The sequence below is a fragment of the Bubalus kerabau genome, chromosome 1, assembly GCF_029407905.1.
Source record: "Bubalus kerabau isolate K-KA32 ecotype Philippines breed swamp buffalo chromosome 1, PCC_UOA_SB_1v2, whole genome shotgun sequence".
Classification (NCBI taxonomy): Eukaryota; Metazoa; Chordata; class Mammalia; order Artiodactyla; family Bovidae; genus Bubalus; species Bubalus kerabau.
This window is the reverse complement of record NC_073624.1, coordinates 44597220-44618617: the sequence shown is the minus strand read 5'-3', so window position 1 is coordinate 44618617 and position 21398 is coordinate 44597220. Positions and strand designations below refer to the sequence as shown.

The 21398-nt window shown below is 37.1% G+C and overlaps 1 protein-coding gene across 5 annotated transcripts in view; it reads right to left on the bottom strand.

The window, feature by feature from the left end:
• Positions 1 to 21398, bottom strand: part of FGD4 (FYVE, RhoGEF and PH domain containing 4) — a 228262-nt gene that overhangs the window by 9692 nt on the left and 197172 nt on the right. For all 5 annotated transcript variants that reach the window (XM_055573674.1, XM_055573711.1, XM_055573692.1 and 2 more), the window contains 7 exons: positions 18696 to 18834; positions 16212 to 16270; positions 15742 to 15888; positions 6336 to 6508; positions 2748 to 2778; positions 2300 to 2392; positions 1862 to 1987 (listed from right to left, as the gene is read on the bottom strand). In XM_055573674.1, the coding sequence (XP_055429649.1) occupies positions 1862 to 1987; positions 2300 to 2392; positions 2748 to 2778; positions 6336 to 6508; positions 15742 to 15888; positions 16212 to 16270; positions 18696 to 18834 (768 nt within the window). The remainder of the gene's footprint in view (positions 1 to 1861; positions 1988 to 2299; positions 2393 to 2747; positions 2779 to 6335; positions 6509 to 15741; positions 15889 to 16211; positions 16271 to 18695; positions 18835 to 21398) is intronic.

Below are 21398 nucleotides of genomic sequence, written 5' to 3'. Positions count from 1 at the left end.
CAATGCAAATGCATGTTACTTCTTAGTGAATGGTATTTCTTTCAAATTATTATAAGGTAATTGTTAAAAAAAAACCAAACCTTGTGGTTTAAAAAAATTATCTCCTTGCTTCTAGAAGCAATTTTCCATTTATAGTAGAAAAACTATATTTGAGAAATATAAATATTAGCAAAACTTTTGGGTTAGATTCACAGAATGTAAAATTCATTGTTTTACAAAATTTACAAAATTCATTCAATTTTACAGAATGTAAAATTATCCATTGTTTTCTTACGATTACAATGAAATTACTCTAGGATTTAAAATTAGACATGTCTGTATCTGCAAATTCATATCAACTAATATTTATTTTCAAATTATGCCATAGAATATTCAAATATATTTTTGTTTATTAAAAATAGTATGTCAATATCTGATATCATTTCAAGTAAACTCAGTGATAAAGTAAAAAGTCTTACCCTGGTGGGGCAGGTGGGGGTAGATATTTGCTATCAATTTGGTTTTGATTATAAATCTGTCTCATTGAGTCAAAACTTGGAAAAAAAGGAAGAATAAATCCGCAGAGTAATTGAGAATAACCTATGAGTACTATCAATAAAAACTGTTGCACAAAAGCATACTAATAATACATTCAATCATGACTCTACAATGCCTACCCTTCTGTCTTTATGTTGCTTTTTAGAAGAAAGTATTAATCTTCAACTTGGTTTACAAGGCCCTCCAAAACCTGCTACTACTTCTCTCCAGCTTCAGTTCATGCTTTGTTTCTTCTCACTCTTCCCATATGCAACAATTCAATTGCTGCAAACCTGTCAGCTGCCTTTTCTGATTTGCGTTGCTGAATTTTGCTAGAGAAACATCACTGTATTAAATGGGCTAGTGTGTCCTTTTAAATTTATAACCATAAACCTCTAAAAGGTAGCCAGCAGGCCATCACTGTTTCTTTGGTAGGCTATTTTTCTTGCCCAGAGACAACTCTCTTTTTCAAATCTCCTGCCCCCTTCTTCCTTTCCCTTTTACTTTTGAATGATGACTCTTTCTCATATTTCAATGAAAATGTAGTAGTATCAGACCTAAATTCCCTCATTTCTCACCAGAAAATCAAAAATGCACCCACAAACAGTAAATAATAAATCAAAGGGCATTTTAAAAAAAAACCCAAAAAACAAAACCACATCTACATTAGCCCTCACCTTTCCCTTCATCCTCTGTTATTTATAGTGGAGAGAAGTTGCCTTCTCCCTATCAAAAGCCTGAACTTCTACTTAAGCTACAGGTTTCATCTCTTATTTTCTCAAAGCTCTTGACTCCTTTGGTTCTTATTTATCTATTTCTTAGATCACTCATTATGCTCCAGCTGCATGACCTTTTGATAGTCTCAAGAATAGATCACGTTCTTTCCTACCAAAGGGCTTTTGATATACAACTCTTACTGCCTTAATGTACTTCCTGCCTTTCTTTTTTATGGTTACCTTACATTTTAGGCATCAGCTTAAATATCAACCCCTCAGACAGGTCTTCATTTTTCTAAGTAAAATTGCTTCCAAATCTTGTTTCATTACCATTATTCTCCATTTTAGCTTCTTGATTTCTTATTGCATTTATAGTCAATTGAAATTCTTGTCTGTTTACTTGATGGATCTATTTTCCCCATTAAAATGTGAGCTCTGTGAAACTGGCTATCATTTTGCTTACCAGTCTTTCCCCTGGACCCAACACAGTCTTTTGCATAAAGTTATCACCAAAATAAGTTTATCAGCTAAGTGATTTATTGCATGATTTCTTTTTATTTTCCAAGATAATGATTTTATAACACTTATATACTGATTAGCAACCTTAATGACCAAGAAATCTCACGTACATGTCCACATGCTCGACAATGATGCCTTCTTCTTGTCAGGGCATTAAAAGACTCCTTGCATTTCATACACATTGTAACTTCATTATCTCGGATCCATTTTGGAGCTCTTTTCCCTAGCTCAGCAGTCTAAAAAGGAAAGAGATTCAATTTTAATGGCAAAAACTGTCATTTCCATCCATCCATTCATTTATTTTAAGAAGCATTTTAACAACATTGTTCATACCATGTCCTGAAACTCAGAATGCAAAAGAAAACAAAGGTTCAAAGAAGTTTAAGCAGCATGAAAAGGCACTCTATTGTATTCATCTAAGAAATGAGATTCTGTCCAAACAGCCAGTTTTGGTGTCGTAAAGGGAAAAAAAATGGATAACAAAATGACTAGATAGATATTTTGCAACTGCAGAAAGAAAAGAACTTAAAGAATTTAATTCAACTTACAGAAACCTCTGAGTGAATCTCATTATCCTTAGCAATTGCATTTCTGAAAGTTTCATGCCTCTGATGGAAAGCATCAATAGTCTCTTGAAGTGCCTAAAATATATACAAAATTCAAACACATATTAAAGTATCACATGCAAATTAATTAACCAAATAAATACTTTATTAAACAAATACCTAAGATATAAATCACCTTAAAAATTAAAGGTGATGACTTTAACTTATTCTGATGACTACAATATGTGCATAATACAACAATATATGCACATCTGGGTACACATACAGTTGTTGTTGTTGTTTAGTTGCTAAATCGTGTCTGATTCTTTCTATGACCCGATGGACTATAGCCTGCCAGGCTTCTCTGTCTATGGGATTCTCAGGCAAGAATACTGGAGCAGACATACAGAGGTTACCACAAAACAAAAATGAAAACAGAAATCAGGTTTACCTTGATCCATTCTTCTTTGTCTTGTTCAGAACTAAAACATATAACAACAAAAAATTAAAGTGAAAAAAGAGAACATTAATGAGTTATATCTGGTGCATAAAACTATGATTTTATGTTATTCCAACTTTATGAAAAGTTTGGGAATGTCCAAGAAGGAGTTATAATAAAACTAAAACAGAATCTCTGGCAACTGAACATTTGAATTTATAAACATAATTTTAGACTATCCATTTATTTTGGTACATACGATTTTTGACAGAGAGTTAAGTTGGGCTTCTATTGGTTTAACAACCATCAACTAGTTGTATATATTAGGTATCTGTAGATCTAGCATTATACTAGATATATATAGGCTTGGTCTTCCAATTCACTTTTATGAAAACACATGAGGCTTTGAAAGGCTACAAGTCACAACCCATCTTAGGAAAGATTCTAATTATCCTTGAGAACATAAATGGTCTTTGTAAGGCCTCGGGGAGCTATTTAACATTTCCTTTGATAAGCAATTTAATTTTATTTTGCAAGGAGGCTTCAGTCAACATCACACCTAATACATTAGAGATAAAGCACAACAAAGATTTAAATGCCTGTGGGAAGGAGATTTCACAGATTAATGAACCCCAGTATTTAATAATGTTCTGGTGGGAAAATAATTTCCCATTTAGTAGACTTTATCTCCAAATTGAGGGATTGTAAAGAATGGGCTCTATTTGTTTGTGTGTATTTGGTAGGCTAGGGCTAAGTTTGAGGCCCAGTCTCAGACTGAATGTCACATGCCTCAGTCCCATAGGTATCACATATGTGAGTCTGGCAGGAGGCTTGCTCCTGTAACACCATCCATCTTTCTCACAAATTTATTACTGAGTATCATGATATGACAGGAATGCTGTTGGAATCTGTGCCTGCTAAATGTTGAAGAGTCTGCTTATTTTTCACATGGGGATCCTTGAACCAAGAACCTTGCTGGGGGCAGGGGCTCCAATCTTACCCCTCAAAAAAGATTTCTCCTAATGCTTTGCCCACTCCCACAAAATCAACTCTGTTGCTCCGGAAGCATAGTCATCTGCTAGCTGCTTTTAGCCTTTTAAATGAAAAGTAACTTGACAAGTCTTCAATGTTTTTTGTTTTACTTTCTCAATCATGACAGATTTTTTTTACTCCTTTGTTGATTCATTACTCTATTTTTATAACCATTTGGCAATAGAAAACCACTGATAAAAACTATATAAAATAATTTTGATTCAAAAGCTTATATTCTTTTGAATGTGGAAGGGGAAGCAGAATATAAGAGATCAGTCTTGAGACTGACTTATTTAGTAAGAAAAGCAGTACATTTTTTCCTGTATTTGCTTCAGAAGTGAATTCTCTTTAAATACCATCAAATATATACCCAAATTGAGGTTCCATTCAATCCCTCTGACTTTCTGAGAATTTAAATGTGCCTCTATACTTTTGAGAGAGTCATTATGGACCAGAAGATAAATAATCACATTTCATTCGGATCTTCAAGTCACCAAATAATGATAAATACAACTAATGCAATGAGATTAGGCTGCTGCTGCTGCTAAATCGCTTCAGTCGTGTCCGACTCTGTGAGAACCCAGAGATGGCAGCCCACCACGCTCTGCCGTCCCTGGGATTCTCCAGGTAAGAACACTGGAGTGGGTTGCCATTTCCTTCTCCAATGCATAAAAGTGAAAAGTGAAAGTGAACTTGCTCAGTCATGTCCGACTCCTCGAAACCCTATGGACTGCAGCCTACCAGGCTCCTCCGTCCATGGGATTTTCCAGGCAAGTGGCTTGCCGTTGCCTTCTCCGCATGAGATTAGGGGAATAAGAAATTTAAGGAAAAATGAATGTGTTTTCAATACTAATTGTAATGTATCCTATAGTACATGTTGCAACTCTGCAAAATGATAAACTGCCTGTACTTAAGAAAAAAATTTCATGGATCAGCCTCATCCTGAAGGGAAAAATAGCCCAACCTGGTAATGGAGGGGCTGGAGTTCCTCCCTACTCAGGAAAGTCAAGAAACCTTGACAATCTCTTGTCTGCTGTTCAGACACATCTCTTAGGTTTGCAGATTTGGAACTATGCTCACATTCAGAGCCAGAAACGCCTTCATTCATCAGTAATGAAGGCTTTCATGATGATCTGAAATTTGATGAGTCTTCCTTGTCACCAGGGCCACTTCGTAAGTCAACCACTGAATAAGGACTTCGGTCAGGAGCTTCCACCCACAGCAACATACATTGTTCTCTTAGGTTTGACAGCTGGGGTCCAAATCTCACCATGATAAAGTAGGAAAAATGTAACATTTAAGGCCAAATCCTTTACCACTTTAACTTATGCTTGAAATTCCACCTCCTAATCCTCAAAGAACCCTCCTGGAAGCTCCCTAAGCAAAGCAGGTTCATTAAATATTTTCTGTGGAAAATCAAAGAACTGGCGAGGTATTTCTTCAAACTTTCCTAGTCTGCCACATGTTCCGTATCTGTATTCACCATTCCCTTGTTCCCTGGGCACAAATTCATACTAAAATAATTTATTCTCTTTTGAAAATATGAAGTTTAAGCTCATTCAGAGTTGTGTATGCTAAGTCGCTTCAGCTGTGTCTGACTCTTTGCGACCCTATGGACTGTAGCCTGGCAGGCACCTTACTAATAAGTACAAATATCCTGGATGAGTTCACGTGAGCAGCCAGAACCACACAGAAAGGAATACAAGGGCTCTCTGATTCTCCACAGGCTCTAAGGTATCAGAACTATTAGAGCTGGGATTAGTAGTTAACATTTTGATCTGTACAGAACTTTTGGCCAATCTCAATTTTCACCATGCTTGGTCTTTATAGGATAAAAGGATGATAGCTTCTTAAAGCAGATATTTTAAAATCTGACAGCGTTCTGTTTTCTAGAGGTTCACACATGAGGTGGCTGTGATCTACTACAGGTGGTTATCAAGTTTTTTTTTCCTTTATAAACATGGTTATGCTAGAGGGATGGATGCTAGACCTCTAGCTCTTTTCTCCTACTCAATAAAGCATATAAGAAGAGCCACCCCTTCCAGAGTTCCTGGTTGCAAGAGGCTACTAGCACCCTAAATGGCCCCCTTTATGTATCCTCAATTGTGGCGGGAGAATTATCTTTTCCAAAATGCCTCCTCCAGTCATTCTCTAGACCAAAGTGCCATTAAGTCCTATGGATGCAGAGTCTCTGAAGGACAGATTGCTAAAGCTTTGACGTTTATCATGAAATAATAAACATCAATAAACATTTGTGAACCAAAAGGAAAGATGGAGGGGAAAATGGTTAGGACAGAAATTTTTCCTCCAAGACTTGAAACTTTGGCTTGAATGCAACAACTTCATTCTTTGCACCTTGTAAATTTCAACAGCCACATTAATTTATTGAGTGTTTACTGTCTGAAAAATCACTATCCTAGGTACCAGGAATCAAAAAGGAAGACAATTTCTGACTTTCAAGAGCTTACATCTTTCCATTTATGTTCAACCAAGCTTGGGAAAAGGCCTCAGAATTATTGTTTAACCTGATGCTTTTGGAAAGTTGTGAGAGAGGAATGGTTCTCTTACCTGGCTTGAAGTTCCAGTGTTCTCTCTTTCCCAGATATCTGGAAAGTGTGTGGATATTCCTCATTGTGAGTCTCTATAATTTTCATTCCATCGATGCCTACCCTGGTTCGAACAGTGAACTTAGAGCCCACCAAGCTGAATTTTGGCACACAGTATAACAACATGTTGTTGAACTGCAAGACAGAGGAATACACGTTAAAAAAACAGGAAAACAAGGCAGAGGAAAGTGACCAACATTGAAAGTAGCCAAAGACAAAAATTCCAGGGAATATCATGCTTTCTTTGTGAAAAAATTATTTCTATACTATAGAGCTTTTAAGCCTATATCAAAATGATTATATTATAAAATATGTAGCATGTATTTTCTTTTGTTGGTTCATAAATATTTTGCTAATATTTAAGTAAATATATCATTTTATACTAGCAAGAAAATCAGTTAAAGAAAATAGGTTCAGTAACAATTTATTAAGGATCTTCTATAAACCAGAAACTGAAGTTCTCAACCATATAAATTGAAGCCCTTAGATAATAAAATTTCTAATTGTTGTATCTCAGGCAACAAGTCTATAATATCTGTTAAAGAAAAGGGCAATATTTAGCAATTATTTTTACCAATGTGCTTAATGTTAAGTTTATTATACAGAGTGAAGTCAGAAAGAGAAAGATAAATATCATTATTCTAACGCATATATACGGAATCTAGAAAAATGATACTGAAGAATTTATTTACAGGGCAGCAATGGAGAAACAGACATAGAGAATAGACTTATGGACATGGGGAGAGGGAAGTGGGTGAGATGTACAGAAAGAGTAACATGGAAACTCACATTGCCATACGTAAAACAGACCGCCAACAGGAATTTGTTGTATGGCTCAGAAAACTCAAACGGGACTCTAAATCAAACTAGAGGGGTTGGGTGGGGAGGGAGATGGGAAGGAGGTTCAAAAGGGAGGGGATATATGTATACCTATGGCTGATTCATGTTGAGGTTTGGCAGAAAACAACGAAAGTCTGTAAAGCAATTATCCCTCAATTAAAAAATAAATAAAATTTTTACAAAGTAGGTACATTATTCATTTAAATTTATTAGAGCATGGGTTAGAACAGTAAATAATCTGGAAAAAACAAAGTCACTGTTTTATATTGTCACCCATCTCCAATAAGAATTCATCATGTATGAATTAACAGAAAAGTCATCTATTTTAGTAAAAAGTCTTTATTTAAAATGAAGAATTTATTTTGAAACTGAATTAAATTACTGCCTCATTTCTAGTCAACAATGAACAGCCCCTGCTAATCACTACCAAGTAATGATTTGGGGAGGGCATTTAATTAACTTTTAAATATATTAAATTATGCAAAAGGATGAAAGTCTAAGTATCTAGATTAACTTGCAGGCAGATTACTAAAGAAGGTCCATAATTTTCTTCCTACTTCATATTTATTGTTTCTAACACTGTTTCTAAGATTAAATATATTTTTATAAGACAAAAGCTACTGAGAACTTAACCTCTTATGTAACCTCTCATTCCTCAGGATCATTATCTGTAAAAGTCACAAGTTGCTAAGAAGATTAAATGAGGAATAATGTCCTGTTCTGCCAGGTCTTCTGTTTAGCTCCAAACATCAAAGAAATGTTGATGGATATTTAAAACATTTCAACATGTTTATGTGACAATGTCCAGTGTACTCATTCTGAAAGCAAATTTTTTAACCAGTTGTTCCTCATATATTATTTTTAACTTCCTATGACCAGTGTTATAAATTTCATTTCCACACTGGATAATGCAGAAATAAAAGGTAACCAAATACATTTTTATCAGATATACCTAACTACAACTTCAAATTCACATTTCTAGAAGGGAATAGAATCCATCTTTATCATTAATTGCCCACTATATTCTAAGTATGGCAATCACAGCCTCCTTGTAGTACACAGAATCTGGGGATCTGAAACTACTCTTAAAGGTTATTATCATCATTGCAGCTTGATTAAGGCAACACCTCGCTTGCTAACTGTTCATGTTACTATTTCTTTCTCTCTTCTATCAAGGCCTTCTCAGGAGGGGGTTTCGCTATACCTGAACAGTGTAGCAGGGCTACAAAGCAGCCACCAAAATGGAGAGGACTCACACTTTCAAGACAGCAACAGCAATCAAATTTTTCTGCAAACTGAGTGACAAATGTAATGTTAAGGAATGAAATTTCTGAGTTATCAGATACACATACTCAAATGTGATGGATAAAGTTCGACAAAGTCTTATCATCTTATAGAAACACAAGCCCATGAATATGGAAGTTCTGAGCATTTGCTTTTGGTAGTTATGCTCACAAAAGATGACAGACTGTCTTATAATGATGTGCTTCTCTTTCCCTTTCATGCTTTCAGGATTACATTTCCCCTATTCTTCCTAAGTGGGACTTCACATTCTAAATTGTCAATATTATATATTAACCTTATATAAACTCAGGTTACAATATACCTAATAAAAACCCTTCTTCTTCTACTCAGAGGTGCAGGTGATAATGCTTACAAAGAAGTCCATGTCATATACATAGAGGAATTAAATAGATAGTCCTGTTCCCTCTCTGTGAATCTTGCTCCTATGGCAAAAGCCACCATCACCTTCTCTGGGTTTTTGCTAGGACTAAAAGAGGAAGTTATAACAACTGTAGGACCAAGTAGACTGACTTTCCCTTTCAGTAAAAGAGATTCTTTTTACTTCATGCCCATAGCTCGGAAGTAGTTACTGATAAAGCATTCTCTGGCCGGCAAGCTCTAGAAGAGCTAGACTGTGCCAAAACCTAGAAGTAATCTCAACTTTATTAAAAGAGTAGGGGGGTTTCACCTACTTGATCTCCAGTGTTCCTTGATTCTTTCAATTCCCTTAAAATATATTATCTGACTGAAACAATTCAATTTTATGTCCCACTCATGACAGTTCATTGAAGTTTGCTTTAGAAGGTAAAAATATAATATTGGAGAAAATTTCCAGTGTCTGGTCTATATTAAAGTTTTAAATTAGTCAAAGAGAAAAAAATATATATGTACATATATACATATATGTATGTGTGTGTGTGTGTATGTGTGTATATATATATATATATATAATAACTTGGTCAAAAGCTACAAGGAAATAAGGACTAGAACTCCAAAGAACCAAGAATAAAATCTCTTATTCTATGGGAGAATTTAGTGGTTTTTCTAAACTTTCAGATGTCAGATGTGATCATTTACTTACTCAACAGAGTGCCCTACATTAACATGAAAAGCATAGTGTGGAGGCGAGAAAACAATGCAAACACATGATGATCATTTGAAAACTGAAATCAAATTTTAAATATAAATTTGGCTTTTCAGATTTACAAATGTAATATCTTCAGAGTAAGAAATAGAAAACTAGCCCTCATTTTACTTCTAGAGAGAAAGGAAAATAAAAAGGTACTTCTGAAGTTTCTGCATATAAGAAAAGTAAGATACTCCATGGGAATAAATGTGAGCTGCAGAGAAGAGAGATTCTATGACAAGTGCAGTACTAGAGGGGGAAGATTGAAAGAATGACCATCACAGGAAATGCTTCTAAGATGGTCTTCAAAAAGATGGATAAGGCTTTCCTAAAATTTCTACTGTAGGACTTCATTCTCCCAGAAGGAGAATGATATGTTTGATAACTTATAATAACTGGAACAAGATAGGTACTTTCAGGTACTTTCCTCAAAGTCACTACTGCTGCAATCCCTTAAGGCTCTTTGCCATCTGTTCTCCAAACAGCTTCTTATACTGGCTCTGTATTAAGGTATTCAATCCAAAACTATTTCCACAATAATTCTCAAATGTGAAAATTAAACCAAGACCACTGGTAGACACAGAGCGTAAAGTTTAACTACAGAAACTGTAACACTAATGTTGAAGAGGGGGAAGGAAATTTACCTAAGAACCTAAAGGTAGAGTAAAGACAAACGGAAGACACTGACTACCAGGCATTTTGCCCAGAAAAGATATTAAGCGTGTCTTTTTAATGTGGATTTCTGATGCTCTGACATTTCAGGGCCCTGCTGACAGGGGCCTGCTCTCAGTTCAGTCGCTCAGTCGTGTCTGACTCTTTGCGACCCCATGAATCGCAGCATGCTAGGCCTCCCTGTGCATCACCAACTCCCAGAATCTACCCAAACCCATGTCCATTGAGTTGGTGATGCCCTCCAACCATCTCATCCTCTGTCGTCTCCTTCTCTTCCTGCCCTCAATCTTTCCCAGCATCAGGGTCTTTTCAGATGAGTCAGCTCTTCGCATCAGGTGGCCAAAGTATTGGAGTTGCAGCTTCAACATCACTCCTTCCAGTAAACACCCAGGACTGATAGCCTTTAGGATGGACTGGCTGGATCTCCTTGCAGTTCAAGGGACTCTCAAGAGTCTTCTCCAACACCACAGCTCAAAGGCATCAATTCTTTTGCGCTCAGCTTTCTTTATAGTCCAGCTCTCACATCCATACATGACCACTGGAAAAACCAGAGCCTTGACTAGATGGACCTTTGTTGACAAAGTAATGTCTCTGCTTTTTAATATGCTGTCTAGGTTGGTCATAACTTTCCTTCCAAGGAGTAAGTGTCTTAATTTCATGGCTGCAATCACCATCTGCAGTGATTTTGGAGCCCCCCAAAAAAAAGTCAGCGACTGTTTCCACTGTTTCCCCATCTATTTGCCATGAAGTGATGCCCCCTCTCAGGACTACTCAACTCTGAGACAGTGAGTGACTCACGTGCAAGCATAACTTTAAACTAACAGACCCAGAGCCCACACCCCAACCACCTTCTCTACTGATTTCTTATACTTTGGGCCAGTATTCCCCTTCTCCAAGAACCCTAAGGCTAGGTACCAGGCAATGGTCCCTGTGCCCCACAGCCTAATGAAATGATTTAAACCAGTCAATTCTAAGCATGTTTTCCCTGCCTTGCCTATTCCTTCTTGCAGAAACCAAACTAAAAGTTCTTGCCCACATGTTCTGCTTGCTCCCTCTGCCTTCTGACCAACCCTGGTGCTTTTTCATGAAGCCCTTGGTGTGGCATCCCCCCACCTTTTGGGATCTGTGAGTATAACTATCTTTTCAATGGCAATCATCTCCTGATGTGTTGGCTTCACCATATCTGAGTAACAAAAACTATATTTCTAAGTAAATAGCTCTCTGAATCCTAATAAAATATTACAAGTCCCTGATTTACATTTAGGTGTCTATAAAACCTCTGAAAGGTGAAGTTCTTCTTTTGAGCCCAAAGATTTTTTTTTATAGGTAATTTGGAAACTATAAAAATTATGTTATGAGATATAATTCAAAACACCCTTTTAAAAAGTATAATTCATGGTTTTATATAGTTGTAAGTTGTGCAACCATGACTACTAATTTCATAACACTTTATGACTCTAAACAGAAACCCTATGCCTATTTCCTCTCCCCACCAGCCCAAGGCTACCACTACTTACTTTCTATAAGTAGTAAGTAATATTCTAGACATTTCATATAAATGAAATCATATCATACAGTGTGGCCTTTTGTGAGTGGCTTCTTTCACTTAAACGATGTTTCAAAGTTTATCCACATAGCATATACTAGTATTTTATTCCATTTTACTGCCATATAATATTCCAGTGAATAGGTATACCAAATTGTTTATCTATTCATCAATTGATAAACATTTAGGTTGTTTCCACTTTGGGGCTGTAATAAATAATTTTGCTAAGAACATTCATGTACAAATTTTGTGTGGACACGTTTTCAATTTTCTTGAATTTTATAAACTTGAACTAGAAATGTTCTATCACCTGGTGACCAAATGTTCTTTTTTAAAAATGAGAGATATCATGAACACCCTCTGATGACAGTTAGTTCCTATAAATTTGTCTTTCAAGGGAAGCTGCAATCATACAACAGAATCCTCTAGTCCCCAACAACTCATCCTAAGGCTGGTGATATGACTGCCATGCAGCAGAAAAGTCAGACGTGACTAACATCCTGAGAATGTGTCATGTGACAGTCACAGGGCAGCCTCTTTATCAATGTAACTCTGTTTCTTTGCCTATGATAACAATCATAGAAATAGCTAAAATTTACTGAGCTATTATTCAATTATTCAAGGTTAGCTTATTATTAAACATTGTTAGCTGTTATGCTTATTATTGTATCATTAGATATAGAAAGGAACTGGAATTAATAGAGACTAAAATATAAAGGCCTGGATGCCCCAAGAAGAGCTCTTATTTTCAGTAAGTCCTAGCTCAGTTCAGTTCAGTCTCTCAGTCACGTCCGACTCTTTGCAACCCCATGAACCGCAGCATCAGAGGCCTCCCTGTCCATCACCAACACCCGGAGTCCACCCAAACCCATGTCCAGCGAGTCGGTGATGCCATCCAACCATCTCATCCTCTGTCGTCCCCTTCTCCTCTTGCCTTCAATCTTTCCCAGCATCAGGGTATTTCCAATGAGTCAGTTCTTCCCATCAGGTGGCCAAAGAATTGGAGCTTCAGCTTTAGCACAGTCCTTCCAATGATATTTAGGAATAATTTCCTGTAGAAGTGACTGGTTGGATGTCCTTGCAGTCCAAGGGACTCTCAAGAGTCTTCTCCAACACCACAGTTCAAAAGCATCAATTCTTTGGTGCTCAGCTTTCTTATGGTCCAACACTCACATCCATACATAACCACTGGAAAAACCATAGCTTTGACTAGATGGACCTTTGTTGGCAAAGTAACATCTCAGTTTTTTAATATGCTGTCTAGGTTGGTCACAGCTTTTCTTCCAAGGGGCAAGCGTCTTTTAATTTCATAGCTGCAATCACCATCTGCAGAGATTTTGGAGCCCAAGAAAATAGTCTGTCACTGTTTCCACTGTTTCCTCACTTTTTTGCCATGAAGTGAAGGGACCGGATGCCATGATCTTCGTTTTTTGAACGTTGAGTTTTAAGCCAGCTTTTTCACTCTCCTCTTTCACTGTCATCAAGAGGTTCTTTAATTCCTCTTTGCTTTCTGCCATAAGCTTGGTGTCATCTGCATATCTGGGACGACTGATATTTCTCCTAGCAATGTGAATTTCAGCTTGTGCTTCATCCAGCCCAAGACTATCACCTCCACTAGCTTTGTTCATAGTGATGCTTTCTAAGGCCCACTTGACCTCACACTCCAAGATGTCTGGCTCTAGGTGAGTGATCACACAATCATGGTTATCTGGGTCACTAAGAACTTTTTTCTATAGTTCTTCTGTGTATTCTTACCACCTCTTCCAATATCTTCTGTTTCTGTTAGGTCCATACCATTTGTCTTTTATTGTGCCCATCTCTGCATGAAGATGCTTTCCTAATAGCTCAATTGGTAAAGAATCCACCTGCAATGCAGGCGACTCCAGTTTGATTCCTGGGTGGGGAAGATCCGCTGGAGAAGGGATAGGCTACCCACTCCAGTATTCTGGCCTGGAGAATTCCATAGACTGTATAGGCCGTGGGGCTGCAAAGACTCGGACACAACAGAGTGATTTTCACTTTCGCTTTGCATGAAATGTTCCCGTTATTTCTAATATTCTTGAAGAGACCTCTAGTCTTTCCCATTCTATTGTTTTCCTTTATTTCTTTGTATTGATCACTTAGGAAGGCTTTTTTATCTCTCCTTGCTATTCCTTGAAATTCTGCATTCAAATGGGTATATCTTTCATTTTCTCCTTTGCCTTTAGCTTCTTTTCTTTTCTCAGCTATTTGTAAGGCCTCCTCAGACAAACATTTTGCTTTTTTGCATTTCTTCTTCTTGGTGATGGTTTTAATCACTGCCTCCTATGCAATGTTATGAACCTCTGTCTATCATTCTTCAGGCACTCTATCACATCTAATTCCTTGAATCTATTTCTCACTTCCACTGTATAATCATAAGGGATTTGATTTAGTTCGTACCTAAATGGTCTAGTGGCTTTCCCTACTTTCTTCAGTTTAAGTCTGAATTCTGCAATAAGGATTTCATGATCTGAGCCACAGTCAACTCCTGGTCTCGTATTTGCTGACTGTATAGAGCTTCTCCATCTTCGGCTACAAAGAATATAATCAATCTGATTTTGGTGTTTGCCATCTAGTGATGTCCATGTGTACAGTCTCCCTTGTGTTGTTGGACGAGGGTGTTTTGTATGACCAGTGTGTTCTCTTGACAAAACTGTTAGCCTTTGCCCTACTTCATTTTGTACTCCAAGGCCAAACCTGCCTGTTATTCCGGGTATCTCTTAACTACCTGCTTGTGCATTCCAGTCCCCTATGATGAAAAGGACATCTTTTTTGATACTAGTTCTAGAAGGTCTTGTAGGTCTTCATAGAACCATTCAACTTCAACTTCTTCGGCATTAGTGGTTGAGACATAGACTTGGATTACTGTGATACTGAATGGTTTGCCTTGGAAATGAACAAAAATCATTCTGCCATTTTTGAGACTGTATCCGAGTACTGCATTTCGGACTCTTTGGATGACTATGAGGGCTACTCCATTTCTTCTAAGGGATTCGTGCCCCTGTAACAGATATAATGGTCTTCTGAACTAAATTCACCTATTCTGGTACATTTTAGTTCTCTGATTCCTAAAATGTCCTGCCATGTCCTGCTTGACCACTTCCAATTTACCTTGATTCATGGACCTAACATTCCAGGATCCTATGCAATATTGAGCTTTACGACATCAGACTTTACTTTCATCACCAGTCACATCCACAGCTGGGTGTTGTTTTTGCTTTGGCTCCATCTCTTCATTCTTTCTGGTGTTATTTATCCACTCTTCTCCAGTAGCATATTGGGCACTTACTGACCTGGGGAGTTCATCTTTCAGTGCCATATCTTTTTGCCTTTTCATACTGTTCATGGGGTTCTCAAGGCAAGATTACTGAAGTGGTTTGCCATTCCTTCTCCAGGAAGTTCTAGACTAACTGTCATTTCCAGGAAGTTAAGAGAGGGACAGGGAGTGACTACAGTGAAAAAGAACTATGTAGCAAATTCATGTACTTTTACACAGACATTTGAAGCACAAGTTTTACAGCTTTGTCTATATATTTCTTTAAGCCAAAATAATTAAAATAGTGATCCCCACATACACACTGATGCCTATGATCTTCAAGGAAAGGTTAAATTTATCTTCACTATGTGTTACTGAAATAAATTAGACATGATAAGTACACAGAAAAATTACAGAAAAATACTTCAAAAACAGATTTGTGTCCTTCAAAGAACAAGTTTCAGTTACTACGGACATTCCCTGATGTGGAATACAGACAGTATTGACTAAATCAGATTAGAAATAATTGCTTGGGTGAGCAAGCAAGCACCCTACTTTTCCAAGATACATATAACAGTGTTATGAGGTATTCTTATGTGACTTCCTCATACTACAAAACTCACTAAGAAAAGGTAGCGTTCCTGTGCTGATGTGTTCCGAGCAGCTAGTTTGAGGATCTGTCCATCTTTTATTAATTCATTTGAAGGATTTACAATGTCTTCTTCTTCTCCCAACATTTCATAAATCTCTAAGAGTTTCTTTAGGTTTTCCTAGGATAAAACAAAACACAGCAAGATCAAATATAAGGAGGTTTCACCTTAATGCCTTTAATCAATGACCGTAGCTAAAATATACACAATTCAGAAAGGATTAGAACTAAGCATAAACTTAAGTATAAAGATCAGTTAAGAGCAAATTAAAACCTGGGAGAAGAGGGAAGAGTATAATCACAGATAGTTCTAAACATTTTATAAACAATATTATTTGTTCACTTGTGTCAATTCATTTTGGGCCAAAACTGTAGATAATATTAGACTATATTATTAACAATTATCTAACTAAAAGATTTCCATTGCCTCTGAAAACTACTTACCATTTTTCTTATTGCACTATTAGAATGGCTTGCTGCTGTAGATATAATTTCAAGTGATTCTAAACAGGAAAAAATAAAAGTAAATATATTTTGTCCTTTCTATATTACTAGATAGCTGAATAATATATAGCATAATAAGGAATCTGAGACCAAAGACACACAATAAAAGCAGGGGCAATTTACATTTACAAGTTGGATACTTCCAAAGTTCATTTGTAAGCAGATGATTTGGAATTTGGGAAGTATTTACTCATAAAAAGTCATATATAGTGACTAGGCTAACAGATACATTTAATTCATTAGGAATCTTCAAAATAGCAAACATCAGACAATAGCTTGTTACAAGGCACTTTGTCAGAGGTGTTCATATATATTATGTCAATTCATTTTTATGCAACCCTGAATGGAAAATACATTAGCTTCATTTGGCAGATGAAAGAAGTAAAGAGTGATGTTCCTTGGGTAGGGTCATAAATTATGATACTGAAGGGCTACATTTGAACCTAAGTCTTCTGACTCAAAAGTTCTACAACATTTCAGCAGTAGGAGAAGGAAATGGCAACCCACTCCAGTGTTCTTGCCTGGAGAATCCCAGGGACGGCAGAGCCTGGTGGGCTGCCGTCTATGGGTTCGCACAGAGTCGGACACAACTGAAGCGACTTAGCAGCAGTAGCAGTACAAGTAAATTAACCAACAAACTTAATCAGTTTTCTCTGGGAAAACACACTCACAGTTCCAATCTAGGTGAAAGAGAATTTTCTGATGCCAATGTCGATGGAAGGTTTTGTTGCTAGGGCAGGTGGTAGTGAGAGATGGGAACGGGGGAGGTAGGAGCTTTGATATGCGCAAGGTAGGAGCTTCAGGACTACTGGTGAAGAGAGGTCGAAGGTGGAAGCTGAGGCTTCCTGCTGGGTTAACCTGAGGGAATGTTCTCAATCCTCCATCATGTCCTGCTCTCCTTTCTTTTCTATCTTATGAATACTGGTTGGGTTAATTCTGATATCACAACAACCTCATCATTCTGATCCAACTTTTCTGTCTTCTTTGTTCTACTGCTGAACAAAATGCACTTTTGCTGCTTTTCCTTCTGCTTTTAGGTTTCTAAAAGTATTTTTGTGTTTCCTTAGAATGTTAGTATAAGTAGTAATGGGAAATCAAAGAGCAATAAAATACCCTATTATGTTGCTGACTTTCTCATTTTGGAGAAGGGGGAGGAGGTGTGGGGACCACCAGCCCCTACCCCTCTCACTGCACCATCTTTTTTTTTTTTCTATTTTTAAATTTTTATTTATTTAATTATTTTTTTGGCTGCCCTGGGTCTTTGTTTTTGTGTGCAGGCTTCCTCTAGTTGCAGCAATCAGGGGCTACTCTTTGTTGTGGTGTATGGGTTTCTCACTTCTGTGGCTTCTCTTGTTTGTGGCACATGAGCTCTCTGGTGCATGGGCTTTAAGTAGTTGTGGCTCACAGGTTCCACAGTTGTGGTACATAGGCTTAGTTGCTCTGCAGCATGGGGAATCTTCCCAGGAAAGAGATCAAAACTGTATCCCCTGCATTGGCAGGTGAATTCTTAACTACTGGACCATCAGATAATTCCGACTTTCTCACTTTTGACATAGGTAACTTAGCAGAAGTCCAAGTCTTTGAAAATAGAAGAAAAGGAATTTTTATTTAAATTTTAGAGAATTATCCTGATTTGGGCAACTCAGTATATTCCATATAGGATCCAAGGTAGAGGGAGACAAGTTAAGATGGGCTGGGGCTACTGCCCAAGAGACTAGTCTGAGAAGTAGAAACAGTAAGCCAACTTCCAATCTTACCACTAGTTCTGCTGGTTTTAGTAGCAGTTGTAGTATATGTTGATTACCAACCCAAGTTAAATTTTCATTCTACACAGTTAATTGATTTTTTCAAAAGTACACAAGAAAACAAATATCTTATTGAAATGCTTAGGTCCTAAAAAGTCTTTCATTATGATCTAATGGCAAAAAAAAAGATAATGAGTAGAACAGGAATAAAGGTTTCTCAGGGAAAATGCTGACACTAAACAGCATTATTTTCTCTTCTATCTTAGTAAAGGGTAGAGAGAAATCACTTTGCTTAGGCTATTTTTAAATAGTAAATGTCATCTTAGTTTTCTTGGTATATATCTACCCCCTTAATTAACCAGCAGCACTAGTAATTCTGAATGGTTGAATTCTTTCTGTGAGAAGGTAATTGTGTATTGCTATTCCAGATGTCTCTAAGACTACAGTTTTATATTTCAGAGTTAATCACTAATGTGAAACCAGCATGAGAAATGTGATTTGCATTGCTCTAAGCCTATGATTTGGGCTCAAAAGTGCTTGCCTAATTGAGGTGTTGATAACAATTTCCAGTGAGGTTATTTTCTGACACCAATATTTTACTAAAGTGGCTTCTACTTCACTTTGAAATCACAAGGCTACTTGGCCACTAAATTATCCCATAATGGAAGGGGGGATTTACTTTTAGCATCATTCCAGTCCGGAGAATCCGGGGGCAATTTCCTTAGGTAGTCCTTAAGGAGCATCTCATACCGGGGAATGCGCTGAACAGGTTCTAGCATGTGATGCTGCAAAGTCAAGCTCCCACAGACCTTCTGTTTCTGTAATGAGAAAGGTTTTTAAAGAAAGATTTAAAAATTAGGTTAGCCAGTCTAAAAACTCAAGATAATATAGAACTTTCACTAAAATGTGGCCTGTGTATCACCTGCATCAGATACATTCTTGGGATGCTATTAAAAATGGAAATCCTAAACCCCACTCCAAACTATGAAACCACAATTTTGAGAACACAGCTTGGATACGTATTTAAGAACATTCCCAATTTTGTCCATTAAAGTCTGAGGACCACCAATCTACTCAGAAAATAAATAAATAAAGCAGAATTTTAAGCAGGAAAATTTCAGATTGATGGCATCTACTTTCATTGGTCATTATAAGGGTTTGTCAGGTCGCACTATCAAATCATAACTCCAGAGATTTTCAAAAGAAGCATCTATTTAAAGAGGTTCACTAAGTAACACTGTATTAAATGACTATGGATTCAGCAGAAACTATCCCATAATAAGACTACTATAAATGTCATTTCCTTTGAACCGAAAAGACTCCACATGTAGAAGGGTGACAAGATAATAAAATTTTAATTTTTCATTAGGTCATGGCATTCTCTTCCATTAGAAACCAAACTCTGAATAGATCTCCTTTGCTCTGTCAAAATTGAGTCTATAGAACATGCTTTCAGTAAGCCATTAATGTGGAAGGGGAGAAAAAAGATTACTTGAAAATAAGATGTGTTCCTCTTCATATTAAACACAGCGGAAACCCCTTAATATATTTACTGATGACCATGACCAGAGCACTTGAGGGTAAAAAATGTGTCAATATTAAGATAAGACATGATATTTGCATTCAAAGCAAACAAGAAACTAAAATGTAATCTGGTGTAATAATGTCAAGCTGGGTTTAGATTTATTTTATCTAATGCAGGTTTTCATGCAGGGGAGTGATATCATTAGATATGACATCTATTAAGATTAATCTGTTGCAATGTGGCCTTGGGAACATGTAGGGAAACTAGTTTGAAAATTACTGTAGACCAGGAAAAAAGTAAAAACAGCCTGAAATTAGCATGGAAGCTGAAGGTGAATGGCTCTCCTTAATAACCTGTAAGATACAAATATTATAAGTTTAGTTATCCCATTTGACTTTCTCCAGCAAGCCTAGGGGACACACACACACATACGCAAACACACATATATCTCCAGGAAAATATTACTGATCCCCAAATTTTACATGAAGAAACTGGTCCAGAAAAGTTAGGGGAGCTTTCTAAGGTCAAGTGACTATAAGTAGCAGACTAGAATCTTAACTAGCTTAGCTGATTCTCAAACTACCACTCCTTTCACAACTCCATCCTTTCCTTATAAAATGGAGAAAACAGATATTGCTAATTCAGAGTTTTAATACTTGATGAAACAATAATAATAATTATCACCATCACCATATTGAGCTTTTATATGCAACAAGCTCCATGTTAAGTCCCACTGAATATACTGTTTAAAGAACACATACCGAGAATGAGGAAAAATGATAAATCAAAGATAAAGCCACGTGATCAAATTCTGGTGAATAAAAGAATATTGGTGCTGTGTAATAAATCCAATCACATAATCACAAATGTCACAAAGCATAAATGTTATGTGGAAAAAATGTTTGAAAGCTAAAGACAGGACTCGAACATGTTGAGTGTGTATTGATGACAAGATGCTCATACAGAATTGTGAAGCCAGCACTCAGAATTTCATAACTAGAGTATAGGCATAAAGGACTAAATTAGAAATAATGACCCTATAAGCAGACAGTGACTTATATGCAGAGTACATTATGCAAAATGCCGGGCTGGATGAAGCACAAATTGGAATCAAGATTTCCTGGAGAAACATCAATCACCTCAGATATGCAGATGACACCACCCATATGGCAGAAAGCAAGGAGGAACTAAAGAGACTCTCGATTAAAGTGAAAGAAGACAGTGAAAAGGATGGCTTAAAATTCAAAATTCATCATGGCATCTGGTCCCATCACTTCATGGCAAATAGATGGGGAAACAGTGGAAACAGTGACACACTTTATCTGCTTTGGGCTCCAAAATCTCTGCAGATGGTGACTGCAGATTTTCATGACTGCAATCATGAAATTAAGATGTTTGCTCCTTAGAAGAAAAGCTATGACCAAACTAGCATATTAAAAAGCTGAGACATTACTTTGCCGACAAAGGTCCATCCATCTACTCAAAGCTATGGTTTTTCCAGTAGTCATGCATGGATGTGAGAGTTGGACCATAAGGAAAGCTGAGCACCAAAGAATTGATGCTTTCGACCTGTGGTGTTGGAGAAGAGTCTTGAGAGTACCTTGGACTGCAAGGAGATCCAACCAGTCAATCCTAAAGGAAATCAACCCGGAATATTCATTGGAAGGACTGATGCTGAAGCTGAAACTCCAATACTTTGGCCATCTGATGGGAAGAACTGACTCACTGGAAAAGACCCTGATGCTGGAGAAGATTGAAGGCAGGAGGAAAAGGGGATGACAGAGGATGAGATGGTTGGATGTCATCACCAACTTGGTGGACATGAGTTTGAGCAAGCTCCGGGAGTTGGTGATGGAG